Genomic DNA, 20,601 nt, shown 5'->3' on the forward strand with positions numbered 1-20,601 from the left:
TTTGAGGGTTATGAATGCTTCTTTGTTAGCTGTCTTGTCTACTCTATCGCTCAATGGTAACTGCCTTCAATCCTCAGTCGTTTATCAAGCCACCGTCACACGGAACGACAACAACACCTCTGAAACATACATCGGACTCACAGAAACCGACTTCAAAACAAGACACAGAAATCACACCGCATCATTCCGCCACGCCAAGCACAAAAACTCTACCGAACTTAGCAAACACATCTGGACACTCAAGAACGACAACATTGACTATTCTATCTCATGGCGCATCTTATCATCTAACTCTCCCTACAACAGCTCCAATAAAAGATGCAACCTCTGCCTAAAAGAAAAATTCCTGATAATTTACCGACCCGACCTCTCATCACTAAATAAGCGTAACGAACTCGTATCTTCATGCCGACACAGAAACAAAGCGTTGCTACGCAACAACTGAACTTTAAAGTTTTTAAGTTTACCGCGCATTATGCAAATTTTCTTAGTATATAAACGATAGTCACATGAATATTCTTTCATTAAACCCCTGAAGAGTGAAGCGATTCACGAAACAGGCTTGTCGGGAAATGTAGTTACGTCCTTTTTTCCTCTCGTAATATATATATATATATATATATATATATATATATATAACTAACTGCAGACAGTACTGTTTCGGCCTTCTGGGCCTCATCAGTGCAGTGTATATATATATATATATACATGGCGTTTGATAATGGGCTAAGAAGGAAATGACCTGTGTGATAGACCCTGGCGCCATTTGTCTGGCTTGTGGTGAATGGTGGTCCTATGAAATGTTTATTTTTATCAGTAATTACACCGTCTTCACAGAAAATGAATTTTACTTCGTTCACCCGCTTCAGGTTTGGATATCGCTTTTTCACTTTGTGCAAGAAAACCCAAGTAAATGGATCTATCTAGTCAAGGCCATCCATTCCCTTGAGGTTTTAACGAGCGGGTGAAAAAAACAAACATCCGTTTTGGTTTGAAAATAAGAGAAGGAAGCCCACGCTGGACACCCCTTTAATGGTAAAGGTAACGAATCTGATCCAACCGACGCGTCGGCCGACACACTACCGACACACCACCGATGCTGTACAAACAGCCGCTGTCGAACCTGGCTTTTCGAGCCTGGTTTTTCGAAGGTTCCAACATCCCGCTGAGTACGTGGCTTCATCTAATGTTCCTGTGGGCTATCAAGGCTTCTGGAAGTAACATCGCCAGACTGACTAGCCTTTCAAAGCCTACAGTGATCCGTGCGCTGAGCGACTTACGAACGGTATGTTCGACGAAAATTATGAACGCTGACATGAAGATCGGAGGTGTAGAAAAAACAGTGGAGATCGACGAGTCGAAGTTTGGAGCCAAGCGAAGGTACCAGCGAGGCAGAGTCTTTCTATAAGGTCCGGCCAACGTGTCGGCCGACGCGTCGGTTGGATCAGATTCGTTACCTTACCCCCTTTAATTTAATCCTCACAATTTCAACTCAAAATATACCCGTAAAGACCTATTACATCTTCAAAATTACGGCTCAAACTCTGTGTTTCATATTCTGTTTGAGTTGGAAAAGTTTCACTTTTCGAATCCATGCTATTCTGCTCTACAGCCCACAGCAATCAAGGCAAAGAAGATCCTAACTTGAAGATCCCAACTTCAACCCTTCGGCCTCTAATATTTGATCCAAGTATAAGGCTATTCTTTAACGACATTCACTGCACCTTTTTAGTGAAAGCGTCTCCTTCCAATTCCTGCAAGCTCCCCACCCCCTCCTCTCCAATGCAAAAAAAAAAAAAAAAAAAAAGAAAGAAAGAAAATGAACAATGTTCGCCGGAACTGAAAAGCAGGAAGCGGAAGTTCAAACTGATGAATTCTTGGAACCCGTTTACTCGACGAAGTGGTTCCAAGAAAGCTTGGGGTTCGCTCTAAACAAATAAATAAGGATGGCTCGAAGAGGGTAGGCAAGCAACATTTTTGCGTAAGTGGAAATTGTAAACGACAAGCGTGATGAAAAATAACTACAAAGTTGTCGATGAACAGAGAACATTGAAGGATGCTATCTCTAATCTCAAACGGAAAACAAAACATGATAGCTCACGGTTTATAGCTGTTGATTGTGAAGGAGTTTCTTTAAGTAGACATGGAGCTCTAACAATCATAACAGTCGCAACTGAGGAAGAAGTCTACATATTTGATGTCTACAAATTGGGAAAGTTTATATTCAGTTGTGGACTCAGTCAAATCCTCGAAGACAAGTCATGCACGAAGCTGATGTTTGATTGCCGAGAAGATTCAGATGCTCTCTGGCATCAGTTTAACGTAAGAATGACAGGCATTTTGGATCTTCAACTCCTTGAAATTCTCTACCGTCGTGAAAACGACACAGTTGCTGACAAAGCTACCGACCAGTTCTCCTTTAGTACGAGCTACTCTCATCGTAATCAAAGAACCCATGATCAAGTGGAGAGCGTTTTCGGTTTTCGTCGCTGCCTTGAGCTGTACGTCAGTGATGAAAATTTAATAAGGATGAAGGATAAAGGAAGACTTTTGTTGAAGAGTGACGAAGAAATTTGGAAGAAGAGACCTTTGTCAAACGAGTTAATACAATATTGTATTGTTGATACATTGGCAATGTTCAGCTTGTACGACAAGTTGAAGGGTGTCTTACAAGATGCCGATCAGATTCGCCTACGAATAGCATCCGAGAGATACGCTGATATGATTCGATGTAAAACCAAAAGGTATTTTGACGAATACGAGAAGAATGCACTCCTTCCTCTTTACATCATACCTGATAAAAGACGTGTCTATTTTCCTCGAGCTGATACAGCATGCACCTGCTGTCATAGGTTGTTTCCCAGAGACGAGTTCTGGAGGTCGGAACTTAGACGAAGGGTGCAAAGATGCAGGGTGTGTAAGGAGGTTGCCCGTCGAGTAAGTGTACGGATTAACAGACACAATAGTTGGGCACGGAATTGGAGACATAGGGGCACAGAACAGTATGTCACAGAATCCTTAAAATTTGATCCTACGAAAAGGAAGACTCCTTGTGATTTTGACGCCAAGGAAAGGACAAATCCCAGAGAGTTAGATCCCAGGAAAGAAAACCCTTGGGAATCCTGGCGTTGGATTGTGTTCATGCTAGTTACTGTTATAGCAACATTGTTACTGGTGGCAATTTTTCTAGTCTGAATGTTTTTCATCAGTGACAGACTTACATTGAGGCCCATAATTAAATTAAGTGTCAATTTTGTGAAACTTAACAATCTAATGAATGTCTCTAAGTTAACTTTGGTCTCGGTTTTCAAGATGATTCATGTCCTCTTGTCCAGCCAAACAAAAGTTTAGAATATTTGGTTCACCTTGAATTGACAACATTGTGTTTTATTCAGGTTTATCATTTACCCAAATCCCACTTTTCTTTTGAATTTTTGTACAGCAAATAGTTTGAACCCAGGAGCAGGCAGACAATTGTATAAGTGGTATATAGAGAGACTGAGACAGTTGTACAGTTGACAGCCTTTGAAAGCAAGTCTTTATTTCTCTGATCCATTTGTATACAATTCCCTGATGAAATCCTTTCCCACTTGTGCAAATCTACCTAGCTGTAATGGTTGGCTGTATTTTTTTTAACCATGAAGTCCTGGCCAAAAGATAGTAGAGTTTCTTGGGTTACCACTAGAACTGACCAAAATGATGTTCTTTAAACGCCCCAAGAACTTTCATGTTTTGTTGTGGGATACATGTACACTTGCACAATATGATATAATGTTCAATATTGTCAGACAACTGTGACTGTTCAGACCTTTAGCCAGCCTAACATCCATCTATATGAGAGAACAAGAGTAAATCCTTTTTTTATTTAATGAACTTAGCCTAAATGGTGTGAGATGGGGATTCAGATGAGTGTGTTATGCACAAGGGTTAGGTTACAGTACAAAGAAAAGCCAGTTATGCTTAAAAATGACCTTCCCACTCACTCCCCTCCCAGAACACGAAGGGAAACTAAAACAGAAAGTTATGTATCATAGTCGTCATCCTCATCTTCATGTTTTCGCTTAAGTGGTGTTATCAATGGTTGCTGGGTGCTAGCAACAGTTTCATCCATGCTTGGAAGGGCTGACACTGTAAGCATTGAAGCTGGGTTGCCTGTGCTTTGAGAGGCTTTAGCTGGTACACCTGTGATAGGCTGACTTTTGGTGACAGTTGCTCCTGGTTCACTTTTCACCTAAAGAGAAACACAAACAGAGTTGTGAGATTTTCCTGACATCATCAAATATATCTTACAACTTGACTGATTGGCTTGTTAGTTAATGCCCTGTTTAAGATGAGGGGTGTGAGACAAACAGCCAGAAACAGTGTGCTGGTGGTAGGAAAGCCAATTATGAAGGAATTTTAGCATGAGAAAGGGTATGCTACAAGAACACTAGATTAGATTAGATTTCTATCAAAATTCTTATTTTTTTTATTCATAAGGCTGTCATTTTTACCACCTTTTCTTAACAAGGTGGCAACTGTTAAATCATCAATACTTTTGTGGCAAATGATATTCTGTAGTACAGTACTAGTGTTATTATGTTTTAGTGTCAGGGCAAAAGTTGGTGCCTATGGCACATTTGAGAGTTTTGATGCATATCATTAGCTCATATCAATTTTTTTGAAAAGACAGTTTGAAATGCTATTGCACACAATGTGAGACTGAACAACAACGGTATAATTTAGTTCTTGTGAAAACATTTTCCACCTAAATCAGTATGTGTTACAGGGCAAGCCAACAATATAAAGTGTCCTGACAACATGAAAGTATTGCTGTGTGGTTTAAGGAGATGTTACCTGTATTGCTGGTGCTCCTGTAGTCAGCACTGACTGTTTCTGTACCACAGTGGTCCCTGTTAGTTCCTTTTTTACTGTTACACCAGCTGTGACAGCTGTTGCAGCATTTATCACGGGTCCAGCAGATGTGGCTGTCACTGGGGTAGCAGTTGGCATTTTGACTGTTACAATAGTTGCTGGTGTGGCTTTGATGAGTGTTGATACAGCTGACTGAGAGATTGTTCGAGCCACCACTGGATTGGCACGGACCTGAGCATGCTGCTAACAAAACGAGTAATTTTAAAGGCAATGGTTAGAGCACAAGTTAGGGGTCACAATTGACTTATACTGGTTATCCTGACAGACTCAGGATTGAAAGGTCGTAGTTCAACACCAGACCAGATCATAACATTGTGTTTCTGGGTAAAACACTTTACTCTTACATAATTCCTCTCTCCACCCAGGAGTGTAAATGGGTACTAGCAAACTGCCTAACAAATCTGATGAAATCTTTAACCCTTAGCATCCTAACATCAATATGTCATCTCCATGTTTACTGTTCTATACACATCTTCTCGTATACCGACAAGGAGAATTTGTTTCACAAAGAAGAACTTCTTTAGGTGGTGATAATTTCCTTTATTCTCCTGACCTTAATGTGAGGGTGATCCAGTAATGATATTGTAAGAAGAAATTAGATGCACTTCACTTAGGGGTCTAAAGATGAAAGAGTAATCTTTCATCAAACTTAGCATCCTATCCAATTTGGAGCAAAAAACTTCTAGTTGTTTCATGCTCTACAAACCAGCATAAGCTGCCACAATACAGCCACTAACTTCAGAAGCGGGCTTAACTTATTGAGGGCACATAAGGATCCCTGTTTCTTTGAGACTTTTCTACGGCACCTTTTTTTGTGTCTTGACTTTGTAGTTTGTTGAGGTGAGACAATACCGGTCAGGCGGTAGCCGTAAGCCACTCTTTGTCTGAATCTGTGGTAAAGGGTGTCGATTCTTCTGCCGTGCAATCTCAATAAGAAACTGATGAGAGAAATTACAACAAAACTAAAAAATGTAACTTTTCTTAGAGTAAGCAGTTTGCCTTTGAGAAGAACTTTTCAATGAAATTAGTGCTGAGGACCATAACATCTACGCTAAGAAACTAGCTAAGTGAATTCCTGAACAGTTCCATGGTGACTCTATTCTGAAGTATTGGTCAAGTCAGCAACTCTCAATTGACAACTGCTGACACAATTGAAATGGATTGAAATATTGATGAGGATGAGAATTTATTCATAGCAGACTTAAATATCTAACACATCCCCATTTAAAAATGTACTTCACCATTTTAAAATGTACTTGACATTTCAGGTATCTTAGTTCCTGAATGAGCCAATCAGTTCTCAAATGCATTTTTAATGAGTTCTCTGGGAACTAAGTTCCTGTGTCAACCAATCAGATTTGGTTTGTAATATGGACTTTGCTCTTTAGGAACTTAGTTCCTTACTAAACCAATGACATGGGAGAATACATGACGTGACATTTCTAAATTAAGGTTCGCCTGTTTTACTTATGTCAACACTAAATAGAGCAGACAACAATGTTACACTTTGGAAATGAGTCGAATACACGATGGTCTACACGGCAACGAAAAGGCATCTGATACTACACAATTCTGTAAAAAATGCCACAACGGTTTTGCCGCGCTTTTTACCAGCGCTAATACATATATCTTATTAGTAGTTTTGTTGTGTAGTATCGCTGATTATTATTACAAGTTGTGCCGTAGATTGACGAGCCCGTAGGGCGTGTGAAAATACAAATAACGAGTAGAATTTTTACTCAGCGATACTATACAACAAAACGTCTAATAAGTTATTTATTATCCAACACGCCAAACTGTTACATATATGTTGTTCAGTGCGGGTGAATTTCGCGGATATTTATTTACGGGGAGTGCGTGACAGAAGTATGCGAAGCAGTACCAAACTGGCGCGTTGTTTTGTTGCTGTTTCTATTTTCTTCGATGAAGTAAAGGAAGAAATTTCCTGGACGTCGAGCTGTTCTTCTTCATTTGATTCATCTAGTAAACTTAGAACTATATTTGCCAACCATTCTGACTCTTCGTCGTCGGATGTATGATTCAAACTGGCTGCCGTTTTGTTTACGTCATTTAACTACGAATCCACCGTCATTTAACTACAAATTCTCCGCTTGCGCGATGCGAGAAAATCTGTTTAACCGATACTCTAGAGTACAAATACCGCGTGACATTTGTACTCAACCAATCGTTTCGTAACATTTTCAACGCTGTAGTGTATGTATAAAGGGCAGAAATTTCCTCTCCTACGCTTCAAATGCGTTGTTTATTTTGTTTCGGAAAAGTATTTCGCTACGCTTCAATGATCTCGTCTCGGATTGGTGAAAAAATGACAGGTGTATTCATGCGTGGAAATGAACTTACACTTGCGAAACGAGATGTAATCGGCGTTGAGTTTCTTGTTTTCCTCTTCTCTCTCGTGAGTTAAAAAAATCCATTCCCAAAGAAAAATTAGGCAGATCTTCACCGGCTTATTCGCTTGTTGCCATGTCTAGTTTAACTTTTTTACGGAAGTTTTTCCCGGTTTTTAATGAAAAATGCTGAAGTCACTCGCGCGAAAAAAAATTGTCCCGAGGCATTTGACGTCACCAGCGTGAATCATTGGGAAGCACGCTCGCGCAATTGAGTTTGATTGCACGACTCTTACAAGCTATGTTATAATAAGCAACATAAACCGGTCTAAAATCTTATCGCAAGAGCAACATTGCCGGGGGAGACTGTTTTGACTTGTGTACATCACCATTTCAAAACGTACTTGACATTAAAGGTATCTTAGTTTCAGAATGAGCCATTCAGATCTCAAATACATTTTTCATGAGGTCTTTGGGAACTAAGTTCCTGTGTCAACCAATCATGTTTGGTTTGTAATATCAACTTTGTTCTTTGGGAACTAAGTTCCTCAACAGACCAATGACATGGAAGAATATATGACATGTCATTTCTAAATTAAGGTTTGCCTGTTTTATTCATGTCAACACTAAATAACACAGACAACAAATTGAATTTATAACATGGCAGAGCCGCGCAATCAAACTCAGTATCTGTAAGCGTGCTCCAGATCTCGATAGCACACACTGTTCGCGCCTGCAAATGGCTTCGCCAGAATTTTTTTTTTTTCGCGCGAGCGGCAAATTTGAGAACACGGTGAAAAATATTATACTTCGCGACAATAATGGATAAAAATAGAGACTCGGCCCACCAATCCCAAAACGAAGACAATTTTACGACCTTTTCCCTTAGGCTAGAATTCTTAACCGAGGCAGAAAAAGAGAAAAACAAGGGGAAACGAGACTCGGCATCAGCGCTGTCACGATTCGCTTCACTGAACAAACACTTCTAAGATAGTATTGTCCGTTATTCGTGTTGGATTTCGGATGCAAAATTTCACCGGCTACGTTATAATGTTTTTAGCTGTGCACTATCGACTTATGGAGCACTTGGGTTTTTCTTCCCAAGGAATTCAGTCCTCAGAAAAATAGTTATCTCCACCCATCTTCGCTTAGCTTCATCTCGGGTAAGATGTCTGAAAGAGATGTTGCCTCATTTCGCGCCATGAAGTAAATTTTGGCGGAGAATAGACCGTGACCGCTGTTCTTTTTCGTGTTTCCCAAAACACATTTCTAACGGATTCAGCCGTGTCTTGCGACATTCAAAACGCATTTATCACTCCACCGAGCCACCAAATGACATTGGTTGGACAAGATTGAATGTGGTTTTTCTTTGGGAATGGATTTTTTTAACTCACGAGAGAGAAGAGGAAAACAAGAAATTCAACGCCGATTACATCTCGTTTCGCAAGTGTAAGTTCATTTCCACGCATGAATACACCTGTCATTTTTTCACCAATCCGAGACGAGATCATTGAAGCGTAGCGAAATACTTTTCCGAAACAAAATAAACAACGCATTTGAAGCGTAGGAGAGGAAATTTCTGCCCTTTATACATACACTACAGCGTTGAAAAAGTTACGAAACGATTGGTTGAGTACAAATGTCACGCGGTATTTGTACTCTAGAGTATCGGTTAAACAGATTTTCTCACATCGCGCCAGCGGAGAATTTGTAGTTAAATGACGGTGGATTTGTAGTTAAATGACGAAAAACAAATCGGCAGCCAGTTTGAATCATACATCCGACGACGAAGAGTCAGAATGGCTGGCAAATATAGATCTAAGTTTACTAGATGAATCAAACGAAGAAGAACAGCTCGACGTCCAGGAAATTTCTTCCTTTACTTCATCGAAGAAAATAGAAACAGCAACAAAACAACGCGCCAGTTTGGTACTGCTTCGCATACTTCTGTCACGCACTCCCCGTAAATAAATATCCGCGAAATTCACCCGCACTGAACAACATATATGTAACAGTTTGGCGTGTTGGATAATAAATAACTTATTAGACGTTTTGTTGTATAGTATCGCTGAGTAAAAATTCTACTCGTTATTTGTATTTTCACACGCCCTACGGGCTCGTCAAACTACGGCACAACTTGTAATAATAATCAGCGATACAACACAACAAAACTACCAATAAGATATATGTATTAGCGCTGGTAAAAAGCGCGGCAAAACCGTTGTGGCATTTTTTACAGAATTGTGTAGTATCAGATGCCTTTTCGTTGCCGTGTAGACCATCGTGTATTCGACTCATTTCCAAAGTGTAACATTGTTGTCTGCTCTATTTAGTGTTGACATAAATAAAACAGGCGAACCTTAATTTAGAAATGTCACGTCATGTATTCTCCCATGTCATTGGTTTAGTAAGGAACTAAGTTCCTAAAGAGCAAAGTCCATATTACAAACCAAATCTGATCGGTTGACACAGGAACTTAGTTCCCAGAGAACTCATTAAAAATGCATTTGAGATCTGAATGGCTCATTCAGGAACTAAGATACCTGAAATGTCAAGTACATTTTAAAATGGTGAAGTACATTTTTAAATGGGGATGTGTTATCTGTAAAAAGTATTAAGGGGTTTGAGGGTTAACATTTATGTGTGAGTTCTACAGAGGTACATAACTTTTGGAATTGTATTTTATTTTGTATTTGTATTAAACAATTTGCCAAAGGCAGGTAAATTTACAATAGGAAAAGGTTGTCCCCTACTAAGTAAATTACCTTTCCCTATCCCCTACCCCAATTTCAGTAAACAGGTCAGACCACAACACCGGCAGCTACATTCCCTACTCTTTGTAGTAAGTCGGTGAGTTCTTTAATGTCCCCTGCTTACCAGTACAGAGAAGATACAGGAGATGGGACCTACTGCTTTTTCATCCTTATCCAAGAAGACTAGAATGTCCTATCCGTTTCTGGATATAATATAAATGTAGCACATTCTCCTTAGTGATTTTAAGACCCAGAGAGTTGGTCTGGTCTGGCTCTCGAACCCTTGACCTCCCGCACCGTAGTCTAGTGCTCTACCACCTGAGCTAACCAGGTGGTGGTTAAGTGTTCAAAATTGCTGGGTGCAAAAGTGTCATGGAAAGTAAGTTGAGGGCACATACTACACAAAAAGTGTTGTTAGGTGTAAAATTTTAAGTTACACTTTCAGAAGTATATCTTCCCTACTCTAATAGAGACTACCTATGTAATGTTTATTTGAACAAAAGTATAGTGAAATGAGAAGCTATATGGTTTAGGTCTCATATCTTGTACACAAACATATAAAACAGAGACAAAGTGGGCTGCATATCACAATATATACCTCTCTTGGTGGAGGATTTGTGTAAGAATGGTCCAGTCTGGATTGGATGGCTAACTGCACATCTTCGGCATCGAGATCTTTCTTGCCAGCATGTTTACTGTAAACCGTAGCATCCTCTAGCACAGTTGTAATGTAACCTGTGAACGTATTCAAACGATTTTGTCTCTAACTTGCAACAGGTAAAATAAAATGTCTTTCTGTAATAATGTTAACCGCTTCAATTTATGAAATTAATTTAACCCCCAAAACGTGACACACTAACACCCAAAAAATGAGCAAATAGCGGCTCTTCTTCTCACAATCGTGTCACATCATCCTAGAAACAGATAATCAACAAGGGAGTACCATCTTGATCTAAAACAAGTTTCTCTTATTTTATTTACAACGAAAAGTGTAAAAGTTAGCAGGAGAATAATTGTCACTGCTAATCGCCGTCGCAAAGTACTGCAACGACGCAGCTCAACAAGGTCGAACCGAAAGCTACAAAATTACGGCGCCTCTAGCGCTATACGGTCCATGTGTGATCTTGGAGCACAGCTCAATCAGATCTTGGATTTAAGGTCAAACCTAAGCAATGATACTTTTTCCAGCTCTACTCCAATCAAACAGTACTTAAATTAAAAAAAAATGAACACGAGAAACATATCCTAGTCCCTTTGGTAGATTATTATCACAAATATATCAGTGACAGCTTTACTTACGGTAGGTGTATTCAAGCATTTGGTTGATAACTCGTGGTTCGTATTCACTGATTCCCATCTCTTTTAGAATGGCAGCCATAACTAAGGCATCTTTTGGTGTGCTTTTCGCAGGTAAAGTACCTTCTGCCTGTTCATTGGTGTCTGTTTTGTCCGCCATTATGTTTTCATCGGTACTACTACATGACAGTTACACCAAGGCCAAAAACATAAATGAGAGATACCACTGTTCAATTCCAATCCCATGCAACATTCGCAGTGAAAATGGCAGCCTTATTTCCTTCTGAAAGAAGCACTAAAGATGTTATAAATTCGATTTTAGATGATTATGAAAAATTAACTAAGTACTTTCCTTTTTATATAATTTTTTTATCTGTTATTCTGCAGCGTTTCTAATGCGACGAATTCTGTTATTTTACAAGATCAATGTTGTTTTATAATCGCGACAGGTTGACTAATGCTAAGTTACATCCGCTTTTGTATGTAGAGAACTATTCGAAAGTTTATCTGCAACTTCATTGTATCGAAGAACAAAGCAAGATGCTAGTTCAGGAGAAACAGCAAAGGTAAACTGTTTTATCATGGAACAGAGAATTTACTCTGAAAGTAAATTAAAGTGCTAAATGAAACCCATGAAAAACCCACTGAGCGTTAGCCCCAGTAAAGGGTATCAGGGAACCACACGAGGTAAAGAAAAATTCTTGTGACCTCCCACCGAGGTCACAAGAATTATTTCTTTACCTCGTGTGATTCCCTGATACCCTTTACAAGGGCTAACACTCAGTGGGTTTTTCATGGGTTTCATTTAGCACTTTAATTTACTTTCAGAGTTAATTCTCTGTTCCATCATTTGTTTTATCATGGGTTGACTTCATACTTCATCAGACACAATTACAAAGGAAAGGGTAAGGTGATAACTGGACTCAAAGGGTTTTTTTTTACTTTGCATTTGTGCCATAGGCTGTCGATCAGCTTATTTCAAAGGAGAAAGAACTACAAGCAGCTATTGAGAAAGTTCAGGAGCAGCAAGCACGACAACAGGAAATCCAAACTGTGAGAGAAGAAATTTCAAAGAAAGATCAGGAAATACTTAACCTTGAATCCCAGCTAAAAGAAGCTGAAAAAATATTGGTAGGTAAAGGAAAAACAAACCGGTGTAAAGGGAAGGCATTGTATCATAGAACATGATACTGAGAATCAGAATGATCTGTCTAGTGTCTCAACTGAGTCCCTGAGGGCTTGCTGATAGTTTTCTCAATTCATATTTACCTGCAGTCAGCATTAATTATATATTGTGGAAAAGCTAGGGCAGTAGTTCTCCCTCCCCCAATATATATCACAACTCACCACTGACCCAAATGGCTCACTCTTTGAAAATATTAAGGAAGTTTGACACTTACATAACATGTTTATATTCAGTCCCAGGCATTATTTCAAGCAAAGAAAAAGTTGACTGCTATAAATCAGGCCAGTAAAGGTAAACAGACAAGCTTACTTGAAATGTTAAGGAATTTTATAGTTTAATGTTGTTTTTTTTTGTTTAATATTTATTTATTTTGCAAACAAAGGTTAAGGTGACAGGATATCTAAGAGAGAGAGAGAGAGTAAAAAATTAGAGTGGACAGAGAATCTAAACAAGTTTTATCCACTTCCTCTGACTCATGAATTGATGTGTTAGCGTCGCATTCAAAAGTGAGCCCTCTAAACCCTTTCACTCCGAGCAGAAACCAAGACATCTTATTTTCTCAATACAATGTCAGTACAAAATCAAACAGACAAGTGATTATAATATAGAAAATATTAATAATGGATAGCAGATAATCTTTATTTGTACTCACATTCATACTTGCTCTAAGCAAAAAAGTTACAAAATTGAAAGAAATTTTTAGAAAAAAAAAATGGAGTACTAGCAGCCTGCAATAACCATAGGGGCTAGCGGTGCCAGGCAGCTGGTTAACATCAGCATTAAATAAAATTAAATAAAATTAAATAAGGAGCTTATCATTTAATCCAATGCAAAATCCCCAGGACTAGAATAGTAAACAGTGTATGGCGGACAAGAAGGAGAGTTACTGAGATAACTTGGGAGAGAAAGGGATTAATCTTATATCTATGCCATCTTGAAAACTTGACATTGTAATCTCAAATTCTGGTTTATGATACAAGTTAGAGAGATGTTAGACCATAACCTCAGCAATATAATTTATGTCACAGGGTTTGCCTCCACCCAAAGATTAACACAGAGTGATTCATGAACACATTTGTAAATAGACTAATTTTTGAACACGACCTGTCATAATTACATAATTTAATTTTGGCCATAGTACATTATTGTAATTTTTCATTACACATCGTTTATGTAACATAGAATATGTATCTTTTATCTAATGGTTTATTAAAGACTTCAAAAAAATGTTGACAAAATAGAAACAACTAAGAAATACAAATAAAATTTATTATTTTTTATGACAATATGACCTTTCATTTTAACAAGGAATGGTTTCATCTGAAGACTTGATCAAGTATGCTCATCGAATCAGTAGCAGTAATGCTGTTGAGGCCCCAGTATCTTGGATGCCAGGTTTGTTTAGGTCATGCTCTGTAACAGATTAATTTCCTTTTATTTCTTGTTTGACAGTTTAGGGGAATTCATTTCTTTATTTTTTTTGCTTTGAACACTAAAAGTTCAAATTGTGTCCTGTTATCCTATCATTTTCTTTTCTTTTCTTGCACTCAGCTTTTGCAAAACTTAGGTGGTAATCTGAAGGTCACACAGTGCTTAGAGCTTTTTTCAATTTCTGTAGCGTGATGTTTTACAGGAGTATTGTTACTTTTATGGCATGGAGTATTAATCTATCCCAGCTTACCATTTAACTTTCCCTGAAAATCATATGATGCTCATTTATGCTCCAAAACAATGACCACAAAAAGGCTCAATCCTCGGACCTTTTTTTTAAAGTTCAGTTCCAAAGGCCAAGATAGACTGCTGAATATATTTACATGTCCTGTTGTAACTGTTCACAGGTGACCCCCGGAGGCCATATCCTCAAGATATTGAGATGCGATCTGGTTGGCTGGGGAGACTCATGGAGGATGTTCCTAGAGAAACTGAAGGACCTGGCAGTGATCTTTCAACTCCCCAGGAAGTGGTGCAGTCCTCTGCCCCTGCATCACAAATACTGCAGCCTGCTGGTGGGCTGGGTAAGACTGAACAAAAATTGCACTCGAGGGAATTTTTCATTATTCATTTCATTAAATAGTTAAATAACTGAATTAAAGTTTTCCATTCCTTTTTATAAGGCCTCACAAATGGTCAAGCAGCAGCATTTTCCTGGCAAAGCCAGCTTCCAGGAGGGCAGTCTGCATCTTTACAGGTGAAAATTTGTTGTCTCAAACTCATTCATTATTATTGAATCTTTAACAGAGGAATTACAACCATCACAATGTTGTGGATATTTAATAATGCTTGTAACAATTGTTCTTCTCTGGAGTATGAAGACCTAGGAAGCATAACACTCTCTTTTGGCGTTGTAATTACATGAAAAAAAAAAGATTAAAAATGAACACATTTCTCTACCGATCCAAACTGGTGGGAGGTCAACCAGTTAGTTATTTACAAAGTGTAGCAAAGATGTTGAAACCAGGATATTTTGGAAACGAATCCACTAAGTGGTAGAGTGAAGGATGTGATCTTTAGATCTTCCTAAGATCCTAAATCACCTTTTGATGCTGCTTGCACCTGGAAAACACAGTGGCAATACTCAGTCACCTCACTCTACCAAACTTTAGATAAGCTTAGGGTTTGTTGGGAGTGAGGGGAGGGGTGAAGTTTGACTGCAGTACATATATCTTATTAACCAAGCGCGAGGGCCGTACTGGGGGAATATCGGCCTGAGGTCTTGACAGTATGGACCGAGCGCAGTGAGGTCCTTACAAAAAAGACCGAGGGCCGATATTCTTCCAGTACGGTCCCAAGCAAGCTTGGTTAATAAGAGATTTATTACATGACTGAAGTTCAAAGGGACACAAGTGCGGTATCATTCGGGACCATTCGGGACAGTGCCGGGTCCAATACTGAGAGAATATTGACCAGCACTGGAGCGTTTTGATTGGTTGATTTTAGTTATTAGCCCTCTGACTTCCTGAGTCGTGTAATAAATGTTGTTACTTATTTACTTATTTTTAATAAACAAAAAAAGTTCTTTTTTCACAGCAAGATGCGTCTTCCAATTTGGATATCCTAACAAACAATCTGACAAAGGAAGTAGCCAATGGCAGACAAGAACAAGGTGTGGATGAAGTAGAATTCATGTCATCATCGTCATCATCATCTTCCAGCGACAGCCCATAACAGCTGACTCTGTAAATCATAACTAAAAAGAAATCTATAAAGGATCTGTTCAAAGCTGTGGCTATTCAGTGGAGAGCTGATCATGATTTATAACCTAGCTCAGCTTCCTAGGTCTAAATGTAACCTTTTCCCTTTTTTCAAAATATGACTGGCTCTCCTGTGTCTTTGGTTATATCAACTAAGTAATTAGTTATATCAACTAACTAACTTTGGTTATATCAACTAAGTAATTAGTTATATCAACTAACTAACTTTGGTTATATCAACTGAGCTAGTCCTTGTTGCTATGACAAGGAGGCATCTAAACCAGTCGCTAGACACTTTAATTTACCCCATCATTCTAAACAACATATGGCTATCTGCGGTCTTTCCTTACATTTAGGCAACACGGAAAGCCGCAAAACTCTTGAACAAAAGTTAATCTTTCAAATCGGTACTCTTAATTCCACTGAGGTATCAACGAACGCTTTGCATTCCACTAATTTATTCGTGTTTTTCTCGTTGCCATGTTCCCACCAATGGCGTAGCTCCGCTTTCTGCATATAAAACCACATGCAACCCACAATTCCTCCATTCGCTCTGACGAAGGCTAACGCTCGAAACGTCGTCTTTTTTATTCGTTACGGTGGCCAATTTACTATTTCAACTTAGTTGATATAACCACCGACGCAGCACCACAGTTTCTTTAGAAACTTTCAGCCTTTATTCATTTCTCCTGTGTCTTGTTAGATACATTTTATCATGTCCAGGACTCTTATTAGAACAAGAGTGAGTTATTGCTCAGTTAGCTCGGTGTAGTCGGAACTGTTATAGGATTTCAGAGTAAGCAGAAGCATTGATGTTAAACTGTTTTTAGCTCATTTAGCACAGAACTGCGACATTTCCTTGAAACATATTTTCACTCAGTAGAATGTTTTCAAATGAAAACATTTGATGGAGTATGTTTGAAATGCCCAGAAATGGTCACATGGCTAAAGAGGGGGAAACTACCGGTATCTAAAGGTCTGGCATAGTATTTTCCGTTATTTGTAATTATTTTAAGGACGCATAAATCTACAGTACCTGTAGATGTCAATGGTAATACTTTCAATTTTTAAAATCAGAAAACTGGGTTATGAAGTTATGGCCAAACTCGCCAAGAAGTTCCTTGTAGCTGAGTTGATGTAGCAGTTGAATGTAATATGAGACCTATGCGGGGACCCAGACTCCTTGGTTATCTCAACCTCATAGTAAATGTAATATCGGAATTTTGTCAAAGACGACATCCACGTGCAGACAAAAAAGAGCAGTCAAAAGCAACTTACATTTCAAGTCTTGCACAAAACCAACATGGTTTTTAATTTCCACGTGTTTACGAGTGGCACGGAAATTGTAATTAATTTTTGAAGAGTCTTTCAAAATCAAGAATCTATTATGATACGACATCCATTTCACGGATGGACTGGCTAGTAACTCGTTATGCGACCCCTTGGAGTTGAAAAACAAGAAGGTTATAGCATTGAGTCTCTTAGTATCGCAGAAATAACCTGCTTAAATTTTAGTAAAACAGGCTTTTAAAAATGGAAAGTGAAGAAGGATTTTTTCCCTTTTTTTCGTTACTTGTTTTGTTTCCCCCTTTGACGCAGCACCACAGTTTCTTCAGAAACTTACTCCCTTTAATCATTATGTTTTTTTACGTGTACGCGTATGTTGTTACGTGTACTTATCGATCGATTTTTCCGTTTTCTGGAAAACTTGCGCTGTTGATGGATATATGCCAAGTCTATTGTCAACAATTTTGAAGTACTCTGTGTACTGCAAAAACTTGATACCCGCAGGCATGAAAGAAAGGTGTGCTCTCTCGCGTAGATTTCTCAGAGAAAGCCGTTGCATATCAAAGTTCATGAAGATTGCATTTAAGTTATCATGAAGAGTTTACCTTTGATAACAGTGAACCAAGATGGGCTAAATTGTCGATGAGAACTTTCCACCTTGCAAGAAATGCAGCGATATTTTTGAGGCAACATTTACTTCAAATGCTGTGGAGAGAACACACCCCGAGAACCTGTTGACAGCTTCTGATCGATCGTTTATCAGTTTATTGTGTCTATTGAAATCTTTGTGCTCTCCAAATCAAAGGCAGAGGCCCTACAGAGTGGAGCCTAAGAGAATATATGTTGTGTCAGTTTTCCAAATAACTGAAGTGAGGCATTCATGAAATGCACTCCGCCTGATAAACACGTGCTACATTATGGGGTGGGATACCATATTAAGTGTTTATACTTGAGAATTGTCATCGAAAAAACTAAGAATCTATTCTTGCATTTTTAAGTTGTTTGGTAAAGTGGAATGATTATTAAAAGGAAAATGACTCGCCGAGATGATATTTTATCTTTCAAATCCTTGGATTTTTTCCTTACAATGATTAAATATAAATGTGAAAAACACTGCAGCCTGTTACTGTAACAGTTTTTCCAGTAAAATCTCTCTTTTATTCCTAATTATTCTTCAAATTCAGAATTTCTTTAGTTCTCAGCGGGGAAGATGGTGACGCAGACACCAAAGCTTTCAACCCTTTCACTTACAGAGCCACAGTCGACTCATCTTTTGCACGTGCGAGGCGACGTGTTATTGAAAATCAACTTATCTAACAATGGAAACCCCTTTCATCTGACGGCCTTGCGAACCTTAGAGTCTGGTTGCAATTTCTAGGTGGTCAGACTAAATCAACTCAGATTAAATCAATGAAACGTCATCTTTTCTATTCGTTACGGTGGCCAATTTACTATTTCAACTTAGTTGATATAACCAATTACCTAGTTACCCCCCACCGACGCAGCACCACAGTTTCTTTAGAAACTTTCAGCCTTTATTCATTTCTCCTGTGTCTTGTTAGATACATTTTATCATGTCCAGGACTCTTATTAGAACAAGAGTGAGTTATTGCTCAGTTAGCTCGGTGTAGTCGGAACTGTTATAGGATTTCAGAGTAAGCAGAAGCATTGATGTTAAACTGTTTTTAGCTCATTTAACACAGAACTGCGACATTTCCTTGAAACATATTTTCAGTCAGTAGAATGTACTCAAATGAAAACATTTGATGGAGTATGTTTGAAATGCCCAGAAATGGTCACATGGCTAAAGAGGGGGAAACTACCGGTATCTAAAGGTCTGGCATAGTATTTTCCGTTATTTGTAATTATTTTAAGGACGCATAAATCTACAGTAGCTGTAGATGTCAATGGTATTACTTTCAATTTTTAAAATCAGAAAACTGGGTTATGAAGTTATGGCCAAACTCGCCAAGAAGTTCCTTGTAGCTGAGTTGATGTAGCAGTTGAATGTGATATCAGACCTATGCGGGGACCCAGACTCCTTGGTTATCTCAACCTCATAGTAAATGTAATATCGGAATTTTGTCAAAGACGACATCCACGTGCAGACAAAAAAGAGCAGTCAAAAGCAACTTACATTTCAAGTCTTGCACAAAACCAACATGGTTTTTAATTTCCACGTGTTTACGAGTGGCACGGAAATTGTAATTAATTTTTGAAGAGTCTTTCAAAATCGAGAATCTATTATGATACGACATCCATTTCACGGCATAACAACCTTACTAAAACAACGTAGAACTCCTAAAACTCTCGAAAAGCAAATATGTACATACCTGTGTTTGTATGAATAATGCCATGGGTCACGAAATGTTTATACTTCCTTCTGATTGGGTTAGCAGACCAATGTTTTGGTTAGGACTGCCTAGTAACTCGTTATGCGACCCCTTGGAGTTGAAAAACAAAAAGGTTATAGCAATGAGTCTCTTAGTATCGCAGAAATAACCTGCTTAAATTTTAGTAAAACAGGCTTTTAAAAATGGAAAGTGAAGAAGGATTTTTTTCTCTTGTTTTCGTTACTTGTCTTGTTTCCCCCTTTGACGCAGCACCACAGTTTCTTCAGAAACTTATTCCCTTTAATCATTATGTTTTTTTACGTGTATCCGTATGATGTTACGTGTACTTATCGATCGATTTTTCCGTTTTCTGGAAAACTTGCGCTGTTGATGGATATATGCCAAGTCTATTGTCAACAATTTTGAAGTACTCTGTGTACTGCAAAAAACTTAATACCCGCAAGCATGAAGGAAACATGTGCTCACTCGCGTAGATTTCTCAGAGAAAGCCGTTGCATATCGAAGTTCATGAAGATTGCATTTAAGTTATCATGAAGAGTTTACCTTTGATAACAGTGAACCAAGATGGGCTAAATTGTCGATGAGAATTTTCCACCTTACAAGAAATGCAGCGATATTTTTAAGGCAACATTTACTTCATATGCTGTGGAGGGAACACACCCCTGGGAAACTTTTGACAGCTTCTGATCGATCGTTTATCAGTTTATTGTGTCTATTGAAATCTTTGTGCTTTCCAAATCAAAGGCAGAGACCCCACAGAGTAGAGCCTAAGAGAATATATGTTGTGTGAGTTTTCCAAATAACTGAAGTGATGCATACATGAAATGCATTCCGCCTGATAAACACGTGCTACATAATGGGGCGGGATACCATAATAAGTGTTTATACTTGAGAATTGTCATCGAAGAAACTAAGAATCTATTCTTGCATTTTTAAGTTGTTTGGTAAAGTGGAATGATTATTGAAAGGAAAATGACTCGCCAAGATGATATTTTATCTTTCAAATCCTTGGATTTTTTCCTTACAATGATTAAATATAAATGTGAAAAACACTGCAGCCTGTTACTGTAACAGTTCTTCCAGTAAAATCTCTCCTTTATTCATAACTATTCTTCAAATTCAGAATTTCTTTAGTTCTCAGCTGGGAAGATGGTGACGCAGACACCAAACCTTTCAACCCTTTCACTTACGGGGCAACAGTCGACTCGTGTCTTGCACGTGCGAGGCGACGTGTTATTGAAAATCAACTTATCTAACAATGGAAACCCCTTT

The 20,601-nt window shown here is 38.5% G+C and overlaps 3 protein-coding genes and 1 long non-coding RNA gene across 5 annotated transcripts; 2 read left to right on the forward strand and 2 right to left on the reverse strand.

Annotated features, from left to right (window-relative positions):
* Positions 1-1,589: 1,589 nt before the first annotated feature.
* On the forward strand, positions 1,590-3,873 carry LOC148727431 (uncharacterized). Its single transcript, XM_088728884.1, has one exon. It carries the CDS (start codon positions 2,011-2,013, stop codon positions 3,193-3,195), a length of 1,185 nt encoding a protein of 394 aa, XP_088585010.1. The 5' UTR covers positions 1,590-2,010; the 3' UTR covers positions 3,196-3,873.
* LOC111331903 (transcription initiation factor TFIID subunit 9B) lies at positions 3,522-11,501 on the reverse strand. 2 transcript variants are annotated; one of them, XM_022937122.2, is made up of 5 exons: positions 11,315-11,501; positions 10,614-10,750; positions 5,721-5,852; positions 4,837-5,097; positions 3,522-4,231 (listed from the first exon to the last, which is right to left on the reverse strand). In XM_022937122.2, exons 1-5 carry the CDS (start codon positions 11,469-11,471, stop codon positions 4,022-4,024), a joined length of 897 nt encoding a protein of 298 aa, XP_022792857.2. In that variant the 5' UTR covers positions 11,472-11,501; the 3' UTR covers positions 3,522-4,021. The 2 variants fall into 2 exon arrangements, with proteins under 2 accessions (XP_022792857.2, XP_022792865.2); XM_022937130.2 differs by having other exon boundaries at positions 4,837-5,094; positions 11,315-11,499.
* A 21-nt stretch (positions 11,502-11,522) lies between these two features.
* Positions 11,523-17,251, forward strand: LOC111331611 (mediator of RNA polymerase II transcription subunit 4). Its single transcript, XM_022936763.2, has 8 exons — positions 11,523-11,655; positions 11,799-11,877; positions 12,272-12,442; positions 12,731-12,788; positions 13,806-13,892; positions 14,336-14,512; positions 14,612-14,685; positions 15,525-17,251. The coding sequence occupies exons 1-8, from the start codon at positions 11,525-11,527 to the stop codon at positions 15,660-15,662; spliced, it is 915 nt and encodes a 304-aa protein (XP_022792498.2). The 5' UTR covers positions 11,523-11,524; the 3' UTR covers positions 15,663-17,251.
* On the reverse strand, positions 13,101-19,603 carry LOC148727432 (uncharacterized). Its single transcript, XR_015990105.1, has 2 exons — positions 19,309-19,603; positions 13,101-15,050 (listed from the first exon to the last, which is right to left on the reverse strand). It is a non-coding gene; the product is annotated as an uncharacterized LOC148727432 (long non-coding RNA).
* Positions 19,604-20,601: the final 998 nt, after the last annotated feature.

Source organism: Stylophora pistillata, chromosome 7 (genome assembly GCF_964205215.1).
Source record: "Stylophora pistillata chromosome 7, jaStyPist1.2, whole genome shotgun sequence".
NCBI classification, from domain to species: domain Eukaryota; kingdom Metazoa; phylum Cnidaria; class Anthozoa; order Scleractinia; family Pocilloporidae; genus Stylophora; species Stylophora pistillata.